Raw genomic sequence first — 17,893 nt, 5'->3', positions numbered from 1 at the left:
CAAATCCTTTCCATTTCTGGACAATCTGGTCAGATAGTCTTACCACAAACATGCAGAGGCCAGACCTTGACCTTCTAGGACGAAGCCCTTCAACCTCAACATCAAAGGAAAATATTGAACATCTTGAAACAGCCAGAAGAATTGACCCACTTACAGCAGCAGCTGGTGGTCTGTCCCTTGGCTTTGCTCCAGTCAGTGCTCTGGGTCTCACTTCTGATGTCCTCAGAGTCCAGCTCCCAGAGGAGACAGTCTGGGACTCCACCAGCTCATGGAGGCAGCTATGAATACATGTCTGCAGCACTGGATAATGGCCCTAACCCAGTGAGGTCCTTGAACTCTTGAAATGACCATTGAAGAAGCAATATGAAGAAAATCCATGTATTTCTACCAGTCATGGAGTTGTCTCTTTGACAGTTTTTTTTTTCTGGAAAGGAAACTGACAATATTCAAGACATTCCAAATGCAGAAAATTAAATTCCTCCCTCCTTTCTCCTTCCTTCCTTCCTTCCTTCCTTCCTTCCTTCCTTCCTTCCTTCCTTCCTTCCTTCCTTCCTTCCTTCCTTCCTTCTTTCCTTCCCTTCTTCTTTCTGTTCCTCCTTCTCCTACAACTGCCTATGCCATAGAAACCCCATTCCTTCTTTTAAATGATGGATTTGGGATTACACTTTGCTCTTTTGGACTACCCAGTTGCCCTTTAGATTTCCAGCATAGCAGTGGTTCAACTGTCTCATTTGACGGATGAGGAAACTGAGGTCCAGAGAAGCTGAGTGCTTCAAACAAAGACTGGATGATCACTTGTTGATTGAATGACCAAGGGAATTCTAAAGCCTTTTTCAAATGTTAGAGTCCATGAATTTTATTGAGAGAACAAGGCTGGGGTTAGGAGGGGTGAGCCCTCTGTCCTTGCAGGTTCTACCCATGTCTGGCTGTCCATCCTTGGACACTGCAGGCTTTTAAGTAACTGCTGCTCTCCCATCTGCTTCTGTTTGATCCCCACTTTTCATCAGAACTTCCCCTTCCTTTCAGTCTTAAACCCTATTTTCCTGTCAGTGCCAAGAACCATTTCCATGTTCTTCTGACTACCCCCTGCTCCCACTCTGGGCTTTGTGCTTGTCCCTTTCCCCCAAGTCTCTGAGCCTTCCTTACTTGCTAATCTCTCTGGCTCAGCTCCTTCAAGAGGGATCTCCTCTGTTCTGGGTGTTTTTGGCTCAGCTCCAACATTTGTTGATGGGAAATTAAGTGGTTATAATTTCCTGTCCAACCACTGCTCTTGTGGTGTCTGCCTCCCTAAGTTGGCTCAGGAGCGAAATCTGGGGGAAAGAAATCAAGGCACCACCTTGGCTATCCCTGCTCACCTCTTTTAGCCCAATAAGGAAGAGGTGTGGTAGGAGATTTAAACATCTTTGCACAGCCGGGATGAAAGGTATTTGGTGCTCAGCTTTCCAGCTGGCCCTGGCAAGGTACTCCCTGAGGAATTAGTTGGGAGTGGACTTTGGCAGGGGACTTCAGGGCATCTTTATGGAGGAAAACCACAAGAGAGGCCACTGGGCCCTGCTTAACCCAGGAGAAGACAACGAACTGGTACGTGTGTGCCCTTTCCCCAGGAAGAGCCAGCGTCTGGGGGATGGAAGCTGCTCAGCCTTCTTGAGGCATTTGAGAGACCTATAGGTGGCTGAAACTTCCCAGGCTCCTGCAGGTCTGGGGGAAATTGCCTGGGTGGGGCAGCATTTGTGGGGACAGCACAGTGCAGGAGCAGACTGAGCCCTGGCTGTGGAGCTGGAGGATCTGAGCTCTTACCTATCTTAGATGTCTCTCGTATGTGAACACAACATGCACCTCTGATAGGTAACCTTGAGCTAGTCCTCTGTAAAACCAAGGGGGTACCTAGATGACTTCTAAGGTCCCTGCTTACTCTAAATCCACAATCCTGGGACCAGCACTGCAGAATAATGGAAAAGCACCTTCTGGGTCACTGGAGGCTTCTCTTCCCCCTTTTCATTTTAACTAGGCTGTGAGTGGCAGACTTTAACAAAGGAAAATAACCCTTGTCCACCACTGTTATTTTTATTTTGGTTTGGGCTTCCTTCATCTTTGTGTTTGTACATCACATTGGGTGTCTGTATACAGTGTTTGATGTTATGCAGAGCCAGTGGAGAGTCAAGGCCATCCAGTACTCAGATCAGCAGTGCATGGCAGCCAGTGCCCCACACAGGGAGCCAGGAGTCTGAGCTGGCCTGGGTATCTGGGGCTTGGCATCCCTCCTCTCTGGACCTCAACTTCTTGCCATGTAAAGCAGGGAGGTTCAGCAAGATAGCCCCTCTACTTCTCACTCCCCCAAGCCCGTTACTCACTTCTCTTATATCAGTGTAAGCTCAGCTGTGCAGGATTCCCAGGCTTCTGGCCAAAGGAGAGAGGGTAGTTCGTAAGAACTGTGTGTCTTTAAAGACCAAGCCAGATCACCCTCTGTGGGCTTGGAAGTGAGCTTTTTTCTTAATAATTAAAAGGAGGTTATTAAATATGTCAAGGTAGTCTCACGTTGATGGGCTGGTCACTGGGGATCAACCCCATAGTCATTTTTAATGTGAAGGAAAGAACAATGATTTTCCATGGTCCCCCTTTCCTGACTCTTTTATATATCCCTTATCCTCCCCATCAACAAATCTAGTGTAACACAGTCTTAGGGAAAAAGCAGATGGGGAAAAGGTTTTCAAAGATGGTATCTGGGTAAGTGAGCAGACTGTTGATGTATGAACTTAGAGTCATTTCCCTATCTGTAGGGAAAAATTCTGGGAAGCGGTCTTGGAGGTCACTGAGTCAAATGTCCCCATTTTATAGATGAGGAAGCTGAGGCACAGAGATATTAAATCACTTGCTCAGGATCCCCATACCATGGGAGATGGGATTCAAACCCCAGTCCTGGGTTGGCTCTACCACAAGGCTGTCTCTCCCTTCCAGAAGTAGCTGTAGGAATTCTTTAGGTCCTTTTTTCTTCCCATGTTTTGAGACCTTTTCTGATTTGTTCTGAGTACAAATAAAGGGACTGTTGGAGTATAGAACATTATTTATACACACACACACACACACACACACACACACACATACACACACACATACACACACATATACATAAAGTATAGACAACACAGTTTTAACCATATAGTAGGAGCCTAATTTTTGTTCAGTCGTTGCAGTTGTGTCAGATTCTTCATGACCTCATTTGGAGTTCTCTTGGCATGGTTTGCCTTTTCCTTCTCCACCTCATTTAATCGATGAGGAAATTGAAGAAAACAGGATAAAGTGACTTGCCCGGGGTCATGCAGCTAGCAAGTGTCTGAGGTCAGTTCAGTCTTCCTGACTTTCTGAAGCCCATCACTCCATCCACGGTGCCACCCAGCTGCCCTTGGTGCCTAATAAGGGCTTCTTTTTTCCTCTCTTTTGTTGCCATTCAACGTGTGGTGATGGTCTCACTTGGTTTATGATGGCCATTGACCCTCATTCAGGAGTATGAAGGGCCGTGGGCTGCCTCAGTAAAGTTTTTCATGGGCCACTACTTTTATCCCCATATTTAAAGGAGGCAAACTGAGGTAGTAGAGGGTTAAATGAGTCTTCAGATCCAGGGTTTGCTTCTGGAATGGTTACAAGGAAACAAGACAAGAAAACAAGCCCAGGTAGGTTCCTGCTGCTACTGGCCCTTGTTGACCTGAAAACTTGGTTAAAGAAAAGGCAACAGGCTAAATGCATACATTTTATGATTTAATTAATTAATTAATCAATTCCCTATTAAAGACAATGGTAACATAATGCATTATGGAGCCAGAAATGTTCTGGCTACCCAGTGCAGAAATCTTCTGGCTTATATACATTTTGCCACGAGAAAGGAACTCTCCTAGTTGAACAAATCATAAATTCTGTAAGACAAGACAATTAACAAAGTAATGTCGGTTGGGCCTTGTGATTCCAGGCTGGGTAAACATATGTCTCGGTGACAAGGAAAGAAATCCCACCACTAGTGAGTGGCAGGCTTCCTGCCCCAAACAGGTAACTGATGCAGGAAAGGGCAAACAATGTTCAATAGAAACCCAGGATGCCTATTTTTTCTTTACCATTAATATGCCATAACATAGTATGTGTCTATAGATAATAAGATACAAAGGAAAGTCCCATTATTCAAGATATGTCATAGGTTAAAGGTCTCCCAAGGAGTGCAGAGTCAGCCTTGGCTGGCTTTTGCTGACATAGGAAGAGGCGTTCTCTAAGTTTGCTTCAGAGAGAACAAAGAGATTATTCCAAAATGTTATATTAAACATTATCACCCTGGTTACCTTTTGCCACCTCCACCTGGGACTACATGGCTGGGAAGGTTTTTCTTCTTCAGAGCTTGGATTGCTAGCTTTTCCCTACTTTCTCTTCTTCTAAGGCCCCTCTTTGCCTGGCCTACCCTACAGAGTTCAGGACATACACAGGCACAAAGTTCCTAGAGGCCATGGTCTTCCCTCTGGTCCCTGGGAGGTTGGAGAGCTAGCGTGAGCACTGGTGAGCAAAGCCCCAAATCTGGAACCATCTTTTAGGAACCTTAAACGGTCCCTCCAAGTGATCCTTATATCTATTCAATTTAATTCAAACAGCTCCAGTATATGTAAGAAGGGCTTGTTGATCTCAACCTAGGTGGACAAGGACCCAAGTAACTAGGAAGCCTGTCAGGACTACCAGGAGCCTGGAGGCAGGGGACTGGGCTCCAGGAAGGAGACAGGACTCAGCAGAGGGGCTGAGGAAGGGAAAGGTCACCCTATCCTTTCATCCTGAAGCCCACCATGAAGAAGCAAGCAGAGAATCAGTTTAAGAGTCCTCAGGGGTCCTTGGCATTTTCCTGTCACTACCACAATGGGAAGGTCGATGTCTCCATCAGTACTGATCTCCCCACCTTGTCTTCCCATGCAATTCAGATGAGATGTTTGTGAACTTTAAAGATGATGAAACTTTAATCAGAAGAGACTGACTGAGCCACTGATGAGGTGGGAGCCACCTACCAGGAGGTGAGAGAGTCTGGGCTTAGTGGTTTGTTTTTCCAATGGGAAACAATCTGCCATTATCTGTGAGCACCATATCCTGAATGAGCTCAGTGAATTGGGATTCAGTTTGAGTACTCAAGGATCCCGATGGTCACCCCAAGCTAGGACGCATCACCCACTGGAACATACAACTCCTTCCCCCTTACACGACAACAAGAGACCAAACAAAAATCTTTGTATGGTCAAGTGTGGGTGTGAAGGAAGATGGAGATGACTGTACCCCAAGCACAGGCATTTAGCCTGAGCCCATTTTTGTCACAAGGTCATAGATTTAGAGCCCAAAGAAAAGCTGAAAGGCCTCTCCCAAACCCTTTTTACATAGATGAAGAAAATGGGTTCAGAGGAGTCTAGCAGATTGCCCAAGGACACGTGGGTAATACCTGGCAGAACCGGCATTCCAATCTAGGGTTTCTGACTCCCCACCCAGCCTCTTTGTCTCGAGGTCAGAGAGGACATGCTATTGATTTGGAGGTGATCACAGCTGTGTTCCCCTAGTTGGTCAGACTGGACTGAAATCAGCATGAACTGCACCAGGACGCTGGGGTTAAATAATAATAAACCTATTACTCAAGGGCAGGGTGGGTGTGAGACCTGACTTTTCAAGTGTTCATGAAAAAAAAAAAAAGATGTCAGGGTTTTAGGGGACCACAAGTTTAACCTGAGTGAACTGTGTGAGTCTCCTGAGTTTGCCTTTGCTGAAGTGATGGATTCAGATTTTGGGAACCAATTGTACTCCGCTGAAAGACTGTGAGACTAAGTCCAGGAGTCACAAAGTAAAAGATATTGAGAAACTGGCTTATGTCCAGAGAAGGGCAGTGAAAGACCTGGTGAAGGCTGAACCTGAAGAAGACAAAGGGGAAACATGATCTTTGAAGGGATGTCATGCAGAAGATGGACTCAATTGAAAAATCTGTTTTGTTCAATGTTGGAATTAAGACTAATTGATGAAAGGCAGCTCATTGTCGGAAAAAATATCCAAAAATGGAGTGTACTTTCTTGTAAGGTCGTGGGTTCCCTCTCACTAAGAATCTCCCAGAAGAGTCTGGAGAGCAGCCTCAGCAGGGGGCTTTTGAGGATGGGGGAGTTTGCACGTGGAAGGGAAGTTTCATAGGAAACAGCTCTTGTTAGCCAAGCTCTGACACTATTACAGGGTGACCATGAGTCAGTTATGTAACCCTTTTGTGCGTCAATCTCCTCAGATGTCAAAAACTGAAACAAACAGCCATAGCCCTTGCCCTACTTCTTTCAGAGCCATTTCTGTGACAAAGTTACTTTTTCAGAAACATTTTCCCTACATTGACAAACTGAAGATCATCCAGTGACTGGGGAGCAGGAGGTGAATTGAGTCTCTGCCTTCTTATGTGACTAGAAGGAACTGTGGGCATTGAGCTTGGCCCTCATAGGATAAGAAGGTCAGAAATTTGGAGCTGGAAGGGGTATTGAAGCCCCCCATGTTCATGTCCCCTCAGCCCTAGTTCACCGAGGAAACTCAGTGAGCTGCCGAATTCACAGTGCCTCATGTAGACAGTATCTTAGGAAGAATTTGAACTCAGGTCTTCCTGGCTCCAAGTCCAGCTTTCCATTCACTATGTGATGCTGACATCATTTCTATGTTCCAGGGCTAGAAAGGCTGCTGGGGAGAGAGGAGTCGGGCATAAGGTCACAGATTTAGAGATGGAAGGGACTGTGAAGGGCACTGAGTCCATCCCCCTCATTTCTTTTACGGTGAGATAACTAAGCCTGGGAGAAGATAAATGTCTTGTCCAAGGTCCCATAGGTAGAGAGAGTTGCCACTGGCATTTGAACTCAGGTCTCCTGTCTTTGTAGCCTATGTACTCTTTCCTGCCCTTGGCTGTCTGCTGTGCTGTGGCACATTGTGGTTGACCCCAGAGGCCAATTTAAGTTGGGGGTCGGGAAGAACATTCTGATAATGCATACTGTCCCCAAGTGGGATGGGCTGCTGGAGGGTGGTGGGTTTCTCCTCATTGCAGAGGCTGGATCAAAGATGGGCTTCTTGGTTAGCTCTGGGTACCTGGTCAGGCTGGCAAACAAGGGTAAGATCCCACCAGCATGGAGTCTCTGGAAACCTTAGATGCTTCATTTTTTGTGGGATGCCTTAGTTATCAGAGAGGGCAAAATGAAGGAAATCCCACTCAGGAAGAGTCCAGCATCTGCTTGAAGACCCCCCCAAAGAGAGGAAGCTCATCAGCTCCCAAGGCAGCCCATTTCAATTGGTGAATGTCTTCTTCCTCATTTATTCTGCCCTCTAACAGTTATAATCTCAACATTAATCTAGTGGAGGAGGAATTTGCCTTTTATTGTATAGCTTAGATGTCGTAACTGTGATCAACAGACCAAAGGAAGATTTCGGTTCAACATAAGACAGGCCTTTCTGATCATTGAATTTCCCAAATGGCAAAGAGCCTCCACATGAAGCAGTGAGTTTCCCATTACTGTTAAATCCTTAATCAGACCCTGGATTCAATCCTGTCACTGCTAAGTCCTTAATCAGATTCTGCAAACTTGTCAGGGATGTTGGGATTCACGAATCTGGAGGGAGCTGGATGAGGGGACTTCTAACATCTCCTCCACCTCTGCTAGGGATTCTAAATGGGAGAGGGAGAACGACAGAGAAAGAATATGAAAAGGAGAATTCCAGGAAATTCTATCCCATGAGGCTGCTCCCAAACCAACACTGGATGGGGATGTGGAGGGAGGGAAGCATTTATGAAACACTGTAGCTCAATACAATATTGCATTGTAACAGGGAAAGAGACCTTGAGGAGATGTTGAGTATGGGAGCACTGCTGATTAGAAAAGGTGGAGTCATCATTGCAGTGACTGAGTGTCCCCTGGGCTGAATGTGATGTGTCTGGTTTGGAAATGTCAGAGAGAGAAAGCAAAGGGCAGAGCTGGAGCAGAGTATTTGGGGGGTGGGATCCCCCTAAAGGAAGTGCCCCAACCTGGAGGGCTTCAGTTCTGCAGAAGAGATCAGGAAGCATTTCTTTGGCATTTAGATTCAAGGGATTCAGGGCTTGCATTCTCACTCAGTATGCCTTCAATTCTCAGGGAAAGAGTGTGGTGCAGAACTCAGCTGTCCTGACTTGTCATGTGCCTGAAACCAGTCACTTTGCTGCTCTAAGGTTCAGTTTCTTCATCTACAAGATGGGCCAATGAGGCTGTACATGTCATGGGCTTATAAAATTCTGAAAGAAAAAAATACACTAATGCCTCGACTACACAAGTCATCATTATCATGTGATCTCTGGGAAAAGCAGACTCCTCCCAAGGCTGTTGGCAGGTGGACCTGCCTCTACATTCATTAGAAAAAGCAAAATGGAGCTCTTTGGTCATTCAGTCTTATAGAGAAAGGTCACATCTAGTTATCCAAGTTGTTTCTACAAATGTTTCTGAAGGATTTCCTTGAGGCCAGGCATTGTGCATTATGCTGAGCTACAGATAGCCCCTGTGGTCAAAGATCCCATGGTCTTTTAGGGACAGAATCAAAGAAATGGATAAGCAGATGAAGGCCAGTACCTGACACACACTCTTAGATCAAGGGACACATCCTCTGGGCCACTCCACAAACAGGACCCTCCCTCTCCGACTCTGGGCATTCTTTCTGGCCATCCTCAATGCCTGGGATACTTTCCTTCTTCATCTGTGACTCCTGATCTCCCTGGCTTCTTTGAAGTCCCTAGTAAAATCCTACCACTGACAGAAACAATTCCCCAAATCCTCTGAATTCCAGTGCCTTCCCTCTGTCAATTATTTCCTCTTTATCCTGTGTGGAGTTCGCTTTATATCTATGTATTTGTGTGCTGTCTCCTCCATTAGATCATAAACTCCTTGAGGTTAGGGATTTTTTTTTTTTGCCTTTTTTTGTATCCCCGATGCTTAGTACAGTGCCTGGTAGATGGTAGGCACTTAAGAAATATTGTTGATTGAGGAGAGATAGAACATTAATCATTAGGGAAAATCAGGGCAGCTGTCCTGCAGGAGGTGGCATATAAGCTATACTTTTAAGGTAGATAGACCTAGTAAAAGTAGAAAAGAGGAAGGGATGCATGCCAGGCACAGGGGGCTTAGTACAAAAACATAGAGGTGGGAAAGAAGACAAATTTGGAAAATAGAAGGGAGAAGACAGAACAGAATTCTTTCTTTTCTATAGAAAGGTCAGAAACGATAGGGGGAACAATATTTCATGTAGGGTCAGGAGCAGTTGCTATGTTCATTGATTTTTTTAATGGTGGGGGCAGAAGAAAGGGTTTAAAGGTCCAAATGATTGGCATAAAATCAAGAAACATCAAACTATTTTTTTTAGAGAAGAGGCCACAGTAACATACAGAAAGAAAATGGCTCACTGAATATGCATGTTATCCTACCTCAAGGCAATATAGCTTCCCTTTGCATTCTCTTTCCAGTAAAACATTTAATAAAGTCCCTCAAGGCTCTGGCCTGAGCCCTCTTCTCTTTTCCCTCACTACCAATTAGGGATCTCATCATCTCTCATGAATATAATGCTCAGGATTATGTTGGTGACTCTCAGATATATTTGTCCAGATTTAACCCCTCCTGTGCCCATTATCACCACTGTTATTCAATATTGAACTAGAAATGTTAGCTACAGCAGTAGAAGAAAGAGAAAAGAAGAAAAAAGTTCAAATAGGAAACGAGGAAACAAAACTATCCCTCTCTGCAGATGAGAAGATGGTATAGTTAGAGAACCCTAGGGAATCAACTAAAAAATCTGTTGAAATAATTAACAACTTTAGCAAAATTACAGGATATAAAATAAACCCACATTAATCATTAGCATTTTTATAAATTACCAACAAAGTCCAGTAGTAAGAGCTAGAAAGAGGAATTCCATTTAAAATAACTATGGACAAAATTACTTGGGGTTCTCCCTGTGAAGAGAAAACCAGGAACTATATGAACACAAGTACAAAACATTTTGCACACAAATAAAGTCAGCTCTAAGCAATTGGAAAAATAGTAATAACTCCTGGGTAGGCCAAACAATATAATAAAAATGACAATTCCACCTAAATTAATTTATTTGTTCAGTACCATACCAATCAAACTATCCAAAAACTATTTTATAGAGCTAGAAAAAATGATAAGAAAATTCATCTGGAAGGACTAAAGGTTAAGCATATCAAGGGAATCAATGAAAAGAATGTGAAGAGGAGTGGCCTTGCTGGACCTGACCCCAAACTTGTCCACCAGCTCCTGGGCTGGTGGAGCCTGACTCTACGAGGCCCATAGGCCAAGTGTCCTTGCAGCCAGAATTCCCAAGTCTATTGGGATCCCCAAGGTAGCCCTCTAGCTGCAGGGTAGGTAAAGTGTTATAAAGGGGTAATCATCAGACTGATCTGGTACTGGCTAAGAAGTCAAATGGTGTATCACTGGGATAGATTAGGTGCAGAATACACAGTAGTAAATGACCACAGTAATTTAGTATTTGGTAAACCCAAAGATCCAAAGATTTAGGACAAAACCTTACTATTTGACAAAAACAGCTGAGAAAACTGGAAAGTATTTTGGCAGAAACTAGGTATAGACCAACAGCTTCCACCATATATGAAGATAAAGCCAAAGCAGATACATATATACATATTTTACCCATAAAAGGTGTTAACTACAAGCAAACTGGGGGAGTATGAAATAGTTTATCTGTCACATCTATGGATAAGGGGAGAATTTGGGACCAAACAAGAAATTGAGAGCATTATGGGATGGAAAATGGATAATTTTGATTTCACTAAATGAAAAAAATGAACAAACAAAACCAATGCAACCAAGATTAAAAGGAAAGCAGAAAACTGGGGGTGAAATCACTAATAAAGGCCTCATTTCTCAAATATAGAGAGAATAGAGCCAATTTTATAAGAATTGAGACATCCAATTGATAAATGGTCTAAAAATATGAAGAAGCAGTGTCCAGAAGAAGAAATCAAAGCTATAGTCATGTGGAAAAATGCTCTGAATCACTATTGACTAGAGAAATGCAAATTAATACAACTCTGAGATACCATCTCAAACCTCTAAGATTGACTAATATAACAAAAATGGAAAATGCCAAATGTTGAAAGGGATGTGGACACTGACACATTGTTGGTAGAGTTGTGAACTGATTCAACCATTCCGGAGAACAATTTGGAACTATGCCCAAAGGGCTATCAAACTATGCATGCTTTTTGGCCCAGTAGTGCCATTATTAGGTCTCTATCCCAAAGGGATAAAAAAAAAACAAAAAGGAAAAGGACTTAAATGTACAAAATATTTACAGCAGTTCTTTTTATGGTGGCAAGCAATTGGAAACTGAGGGCATGCCCATCAATTGGGGGAAAGGCTGAATAATCTGTGGTCTGTGATTGTGAGAGAATATTATTGTGCTATAAGAAATGATGAAGGGGATGGTTTGAGAAAAACCTGGGAAGAGCCATGTGAATTAATGCAGATTGAAGTGAGCAGAACCAGGAGATCCCTGTCCACAGGAGCAGCACTGCGGCAATGATGATTGGCTATGAGCAGCTTAGCCATTCCCACAATACAAAGATGTAAGATAATTTCAAAGAACTCATGACTAGTCCTTTGACTCATCCTCCCACTGAGAGATCTGATGGAGTCTGAATGCAGATCCAAGCATACTTTTTTTAACTTTATTTTTTGGGGGTGGGGTGTCTGTAGTTTCTTTTGCAGCATAACTAATATGGAAATATGTTTCACATGATTGCACGTGTATAACCTGCATTTCAATAAAGGGGGGAGGAGGGAGCAAATTTGGAACTCAAAATTAAAAAAAAAAAAACAACAGAATTTTTATACGCAATTGAAAAAAAGGAAAAAGAGAAGAAGCCAACTAACCTCTCTCCTGACCTTCAGTTTTCCATCTCATGGATTCTCAGAATTCCCCAAATGGATGTTCCATAGACATCCTACAATCACCACGCTCAAGTCCAAACTCACTATTATTCTTTGAAAACTCTCCTCTCTACATTTCTTATTAATAGTGAGGAGAGGCAGTTGGGCGGCTCAGTGGATAGAGCACTGAACTTAGATTCAAGAAGACCTGAATTCAAATCTGACCTCAGATACTCACTAAATGTGTGACCCAAGTCACTTAACTCAGTTTCCTCATCTGTAAAATGAGCTGGAGAAGGAAATAGCAAACCGCTTCAGTATCTCTGCCAAGAAAACCCCAAATGGGGTCAGAAGAGCTGGGCATGACTGAAGTAGCAATGAAAGGTCATTTTTTGAGGGAGAGAAGTTTCTTCTAAATGATGGGCTTGGAGGCTCCACTGTAAAGAGGTAAGGAGACGGCGAGCAGAAAGGGAGCACCTAGTGCAGATGCTTCATCTCAAGGACGTTAGTCATAAGAGGGAAGGGAGATGTAGGACAATAGGCAGAGGGGAAGAAAGGCTCAAGAGAGCGTCTTCTGAAGATGAGGGAGACTCCAGAGGTTACTGATATGATGACATTTTATTTTCGCCATAGGCTTCTTTGGGGAAAAGGGGATGCTATGGGTATTATGAGCTCTACTTTACAGATGAAGAAACTGAGGCTCATGGCTTAGATGACTTACCCAAGGCCACATAACTCTTGCCCATGAGGAACCCAGATCCCTCCTGACTGTCCAGCACTTCCCTCACCACCCTATGCTACCTGGCAGTGCAGCTGATGCTGCTGACAGCTACATGAACCCAGGGCAGGAGGTGGGCTGGCTCTCCTGTCGAGATGTAATTGCACCCCCTCAGAGATACCTGGTGGGGATATTCACTTTGGAGGCAAGGCCAGGACTTGGCTGGTAGGGGACAGAGATGGGTGAATAGATTTCTTAAGGGAGCAGATGAATTGAGTGGAGCAAGACGGAGGATTGCAAGTGGGAGTTAAATCCAGATATTGGGGGGAAAGCCAAATACCTGGCCAAGGGAGTGGTCAGGTAAGGGTCTGGCTGAGGTCAGGTACCATAGCTAGGATCTCACCTCAAAATAGAGACTGTATTGGTGGCAGCTTTCCATGGAACGGAGCCTTAGGATCATGGCTTGGGGCTTTTGGAAAGAACTGGAATACTGAAGCTCCATTGTAGCCTGAAAGGCTGCTCCTGGATCAGTGGAGCCTGACTCTATGAGGTCCATAGGTCAAGCTTCCTTGAAGTCAGAATCCTCAAGTCTATTGGGATCCTCAAAGCAGCCCCCCAGCTTCAGGGCAGATAAAGGCAAGGCCTGGGTGGGCTTACCAACTCTAAATGTTTGGGGTCCTGGCATCATCTGAAGCCTAGCATTATCTCTGGGTAGAGAATGGGGGAGACCAGCCATGTAGGGCTGCCCAGGAGTCCTGACAGCGGCAGGGTTCCAGAGGCCTGAGTCTCTGGGGAAATTTTCTGCTTTTGGGAGTAAAGTATAAGAAGATCAGAGGATCAGACTCCAGATCTGAAAGAATTTCAAGGGCCATGAGACCTCACAAGGTTTTTCATTGTCCAATTAATTGAATCAGGATTCCAAAAATTACTGCCAGGACAAGGTTGTCATGCTTACGTCAAGAAGGGAGAATGGGGATGGAGATGTTTGGTGAGATGAAGGAGCTCTATTGTTTGGAGGCTGGCAGGTGGGGCCACCTCTGCTTGTTCTGTTTCAGGGAAGCTGGGAGGTTTGGCAGATGGATCTCATGATGAAGACTCCCCAGCAGAGGGGGCTCTTCAGGGCCCCTGCAGCGTAGCTATGGCTTTCTCTCTGCTGGTCCAAGTCTTAAATAACAATGGCAATTCGTGATGGAATTGGGATTGGGCTGGTGGGGCCAATTCCCTCCATCAGCACCCAAGGAATCTGATCTGTGACCTAATCCCCAGGTTCTAGGGAGATGCCTGAAATACAGAGTGGTTATTTGGGGAGAGGTAGAGGCCTGGTGGCCTGGCGGAAAGCAGGCTGATTTTCTGAATCTGGGGTCAGAGGACTGAAGTTCACATTCTGGCTCCACTCAAACCCTGTGATGACTGAGCCGTTGGCCCCTCGGGGCCTTCTCTGTAAAATGAGATCCCATCCCTGTAGCTTTGAAAGGGTTTCAGGTACCACATTTCATTTTCACCTCACAACAACTCTAAGAGGTAAGTGCTATTATTGTCCTCGTTTGCCAGGTGAGGAAACACATAGCCATGGTTTATATGTAGAAGGGCAAATAAGTGGAGCACACACATATATGTACGTATATGTGTGTGTATGTGTATATGTGTGTGGAGATATAGATGGATAGGTAGAGAGATGGGTAGAGGGATAGATAGATATATGGATGGATGAATGGATAGATAGATAAAAGTAACCAAAGCCTGAAGCGGTTTGGAGTTGACTCTTACATGCTCTTCATTCCAGGCTCAGCCCTTTTCTTACCCATCAAATAATTCCGAAAGAAAGGCACAAGATCAGGGTTACCTCCCTATCAATGACCATCCTTTTCCTTCACCAACATCTCTGAAATCCTTTGGAAAGAAGATAGAAAGAACCAAACTCAAATGATGCTTTGCCTGATCCAGCTTTGCCCTTCAATACCCCAAGGACCCTGGGCAAACCCAGGCAATAGGGTTTCTTTCTTCTGAAGAAAGGAATCTGAACGAAGTGGCCTGTGAGGAGGGAGAGTCAGAACGCTTGAGTTCCTGTCCCACTCTTGATTTAATGAGAAAGCCTCATGATGCCCCTTTCCCTTTCTGGGCTTCAGTGTGCTACCTCTGTAAAAATGGGGAGGGAAGAAGCTAGATGATTTCAAAACTTGAAAGCTCTCTACATTTCCCTCTACCTTTTCATATTGAAAATATTCCTAGAATTACCTACCTCTCTATGAACATGCATGCACCTGTGCCCACATGTGCCCCCCATCATATGTGTTACACACACAGACACACACACACACACACACATTCTTTCCTCTTCTACTCTCCAATGTATTCCATCAGGGAATTATGAGCATTAGAATCAAGATAGGACAGACTCCAGGGAAGTCTGGAAAATAGAGATTATTTGGAAAAATCCTAGGGAATTTGAGGGTAATTGGTCCAAAGGGAAATTGAGACCATCATCAAATAAATCAAATCCTGTGGCCAATGAAGGATCACTAAGTTATTGAGCATCTGCACTGAAAGGGTCCCAGGTAGCTGAGTCTCTTTTCCAACCAAATGTTCAAAGTCTTATTCCCAGCCATGTATCTCTGGGCAATCTGATAAATGACCTAGAAAAGAATGTTACTAAACATGAAGAGGGACATTTATCAAGGATACAGAAATTATCCTCGCCAGTCATCTTTTCTCATCAGGCAATGAATCTCAGAAAGTTACTTTGGCATGGGCAAGTTCAAGTTCTTTTCCAACAGATGGCAGATGGTAATGAGGTGTCCTCAGCTATTACCTTCCCTCTCAATTACCACTCAGATCTCCTCCTTACCCAGGCATATCTTCAATATACATATGCCCCAGGCATTCAAGGACCCTTCTGCTGGCATATTGTGCACACTGCCTTACGGAGGCAGCAATGACTTTAGTCACTGGTGGCCTCCCACCACCAAGCAAATAACTGGGTCATGAGGGATACTACTCATCATCACTGTGAACACGAATGAATGATGGAGTCGCTCCCTACCTCTGTGCCACTTTCCCTTCTGGTTCTTGGCTCCCCTGAATTTCCCTATTCATCTTGCCAGGCTCCCATTCACTCCACTTAGGGAGAGCTCCTTGAGGTAAAGAAGTACAGAATTTCTGTCTATTTGCCATAGATGACCTTGAAAGAAGCCTTGGTCTCCATCCAGTCCAACCTCTACTTGAAAACAATCCCATCTACAGCATCCCTGGCAGGTGGCCATTCCTTCTTTCCCTGAAGACATTCACTGAAGGGGAGCCTATTATATTCAGAAGCACCTTGTTGTCTCTCTTATCATTAGAAGGTTGTTCCTTCCTCTCTTATTTTGTAACATTCCAGTACTTCTGTGACCTCATCTGCATGGGCATTCTTTCCAACAAAACAGATCATCACCCATCCATATGATCTTTGTCAGTACCTATTGGTGCCACAGTGCACAGAGTGTTAGACCTGAACTTAGGAAGTCCTGAGTTCAAATCCAGACTCAAACTCTTACTAATTGGGCAAGTCATTTAACTTTTGTTTGCCTCAGTTTTCTCAAATTTAAAATGGAGATATTAATAGTATCTACCTCCCAACATTATTGTGAATATCAAATGGCTATTTGTTTAAAAAATGCTTATTGTGTGTGTCATATAACAGGCACTATATAAATACCGATTTCCATTCTCTTTGTTCATGTTCTCTAATAAGTTTACCACAAGGGTCTATCCAGTGGTCTGGGGGCTGGTAAGCATAAGAAAAGTGGGATTTTGTTATAGTTTTTTCTTTTTCTTTTCCTTTCTGGAATTCAGTTTCCTAGTGTCAGGTTAAATTGTTAACATCTGAAGGATTAATCTCCTTTGAACCCTGATAATTCACAGCTGGGTTGAGTCATGTAGGTCTTCTGCCTTCTGGCTCTGAGCCAATTAGGGGCTGAGTATTTGGCACATATTCCGAGAGGCTGGCATTTTGCTTTGGGGGCTCACTCATGAGAAGGACATTTTGATTCCCTGGACAGTACTCTGAGTGGCTGTTTGTTAAGAGCCTTCCGCTTTTTACTCTGATGTTGGTGCTCTCATCATGTGGTGGTGTATGTAGGTGGTTGTATTATTCTTTATAGACAGTTGGAGCCCTGATTATTGGACTCTTTCTTGGACTACTTATCTGTCTGTTAATTAAAGTAAGATTGTTGACCCCATTAAAGCTGTATTTCCTTTAGAAAAATAAATCAAAGAACCTGTACTGGCAGCCCATCCTGTGTGCTAGTGTGTTTGCTAATACAGGGTCTTCCTCACTTTTTTTCCTGATAGTATGCCCATGGACTATCCATCAGCCATCTTTCACATTTTATGATGTAATCAACCCAATTTCAATTATATATTTGCTTCATATAAAGATTTTCCCTTCTAATCTACAGCTTCCTTTATTATCTCAGATTTGCTGATTTTATCCATGCAAAAATTTTCAATTTCATGTAATTAAAATTATCCACTTCATCTTTTGGGTTCCCCTTTTCCCTTGGTTTTGTACTCTCCCTGAACCACAGCTACAGAAGGTACATGATTTCATTCTCTTGGTGTTTTTTTTTATATTCAAATTGCTCAAATATTTGATCTTATTTTGGCATGTGATGCAGGATGTTGATATAAACCTAATCTCCACTGAATGACTTTTTAATTTTCCTAATACTTTATTGCCAAATAAGAAATTCTTCCTCAAGGAGTTTAATATTTTGAGTATGTCAAATATGAGGTTATTGAGTTTGGTTGTTACTGATCTTGTTTTATCTTGCCCTTTCCATTGATTTGTTACCAAAAGATTTCTGATAATCACTGCTTTCTAGATAAAATCTGAAATCTCATTTCATTTGGATTCTAAAAAGAAATTTCCTGTGAGGTCTTAGAACTTTTTTTCCTCCAAATAATTTGGTTACCATTTTGTAGACCTCTACCATAGAGCTATAAGCTCCCTTGAACATTTGATTGACATAGGATTACATTTATATAATCATTTAGGTAATATCACAATGTTTGTCATATTAGTGAAAACTTCTCCTGGATTAATAAATATCCTTCCATTCGTTCTCACTTTTTACTTTTTAAAAATTGCTTTTAGATATTGTATTTATACAAATCTATCTTGGTAAACTCCCCCGGAGATGTTTTTAGGAATTGGTGATAATTTTTAAGAGATGGCTTTTTCTATGTTGTTTCTGAA

The 17,893-nt window shown here is 43.4% G+C and overlaps 1 protein-coding gene across 1 annotated transcript in view; it reads left to right on the top strand.

Moving 5' to 3' along the window:
- The first annotated feature begins 1,172 nt into the window (after positions 1-1,172).
- Positions 1,173-17,893, top strand: part of ATP13A5 (ATPase 13A5) — a 108,012-nt gene continuing 91,291 nt past the window's right edge. Inside the window, exon 1 of the mRNA XM_072618875.1 lies at positions 1,173-1,581. Within this exon, the coding sequence (XP_072474976.1) occupies positions 1,519-1,581 (63 nt within the window). The 5' untranslated portion in view covers positions 1,173-1,518. The remainder of the gene's footprint in view (positions 1,582-17,893) is intronic.

Source organism: Notamacropus eugenii, chromosome 6, assembly GCF_028372415.1.
Source record: "Notamacropus eugenii isolate mMacEug1 chromosome 6, mMacEug1.pri_v2, whole genome shotgun sequence".
NCBI classification, from domain to species: domain Eukaryota; kingdom Metazoa; phylum Chordata; class Mammalia; order Diprotodontia; family Macropodidae; genus Notamacropus; species Notamacropus eugenii.
This window is presented reverse-complemented; position numbering and strand designations above follow the sequence as displayed.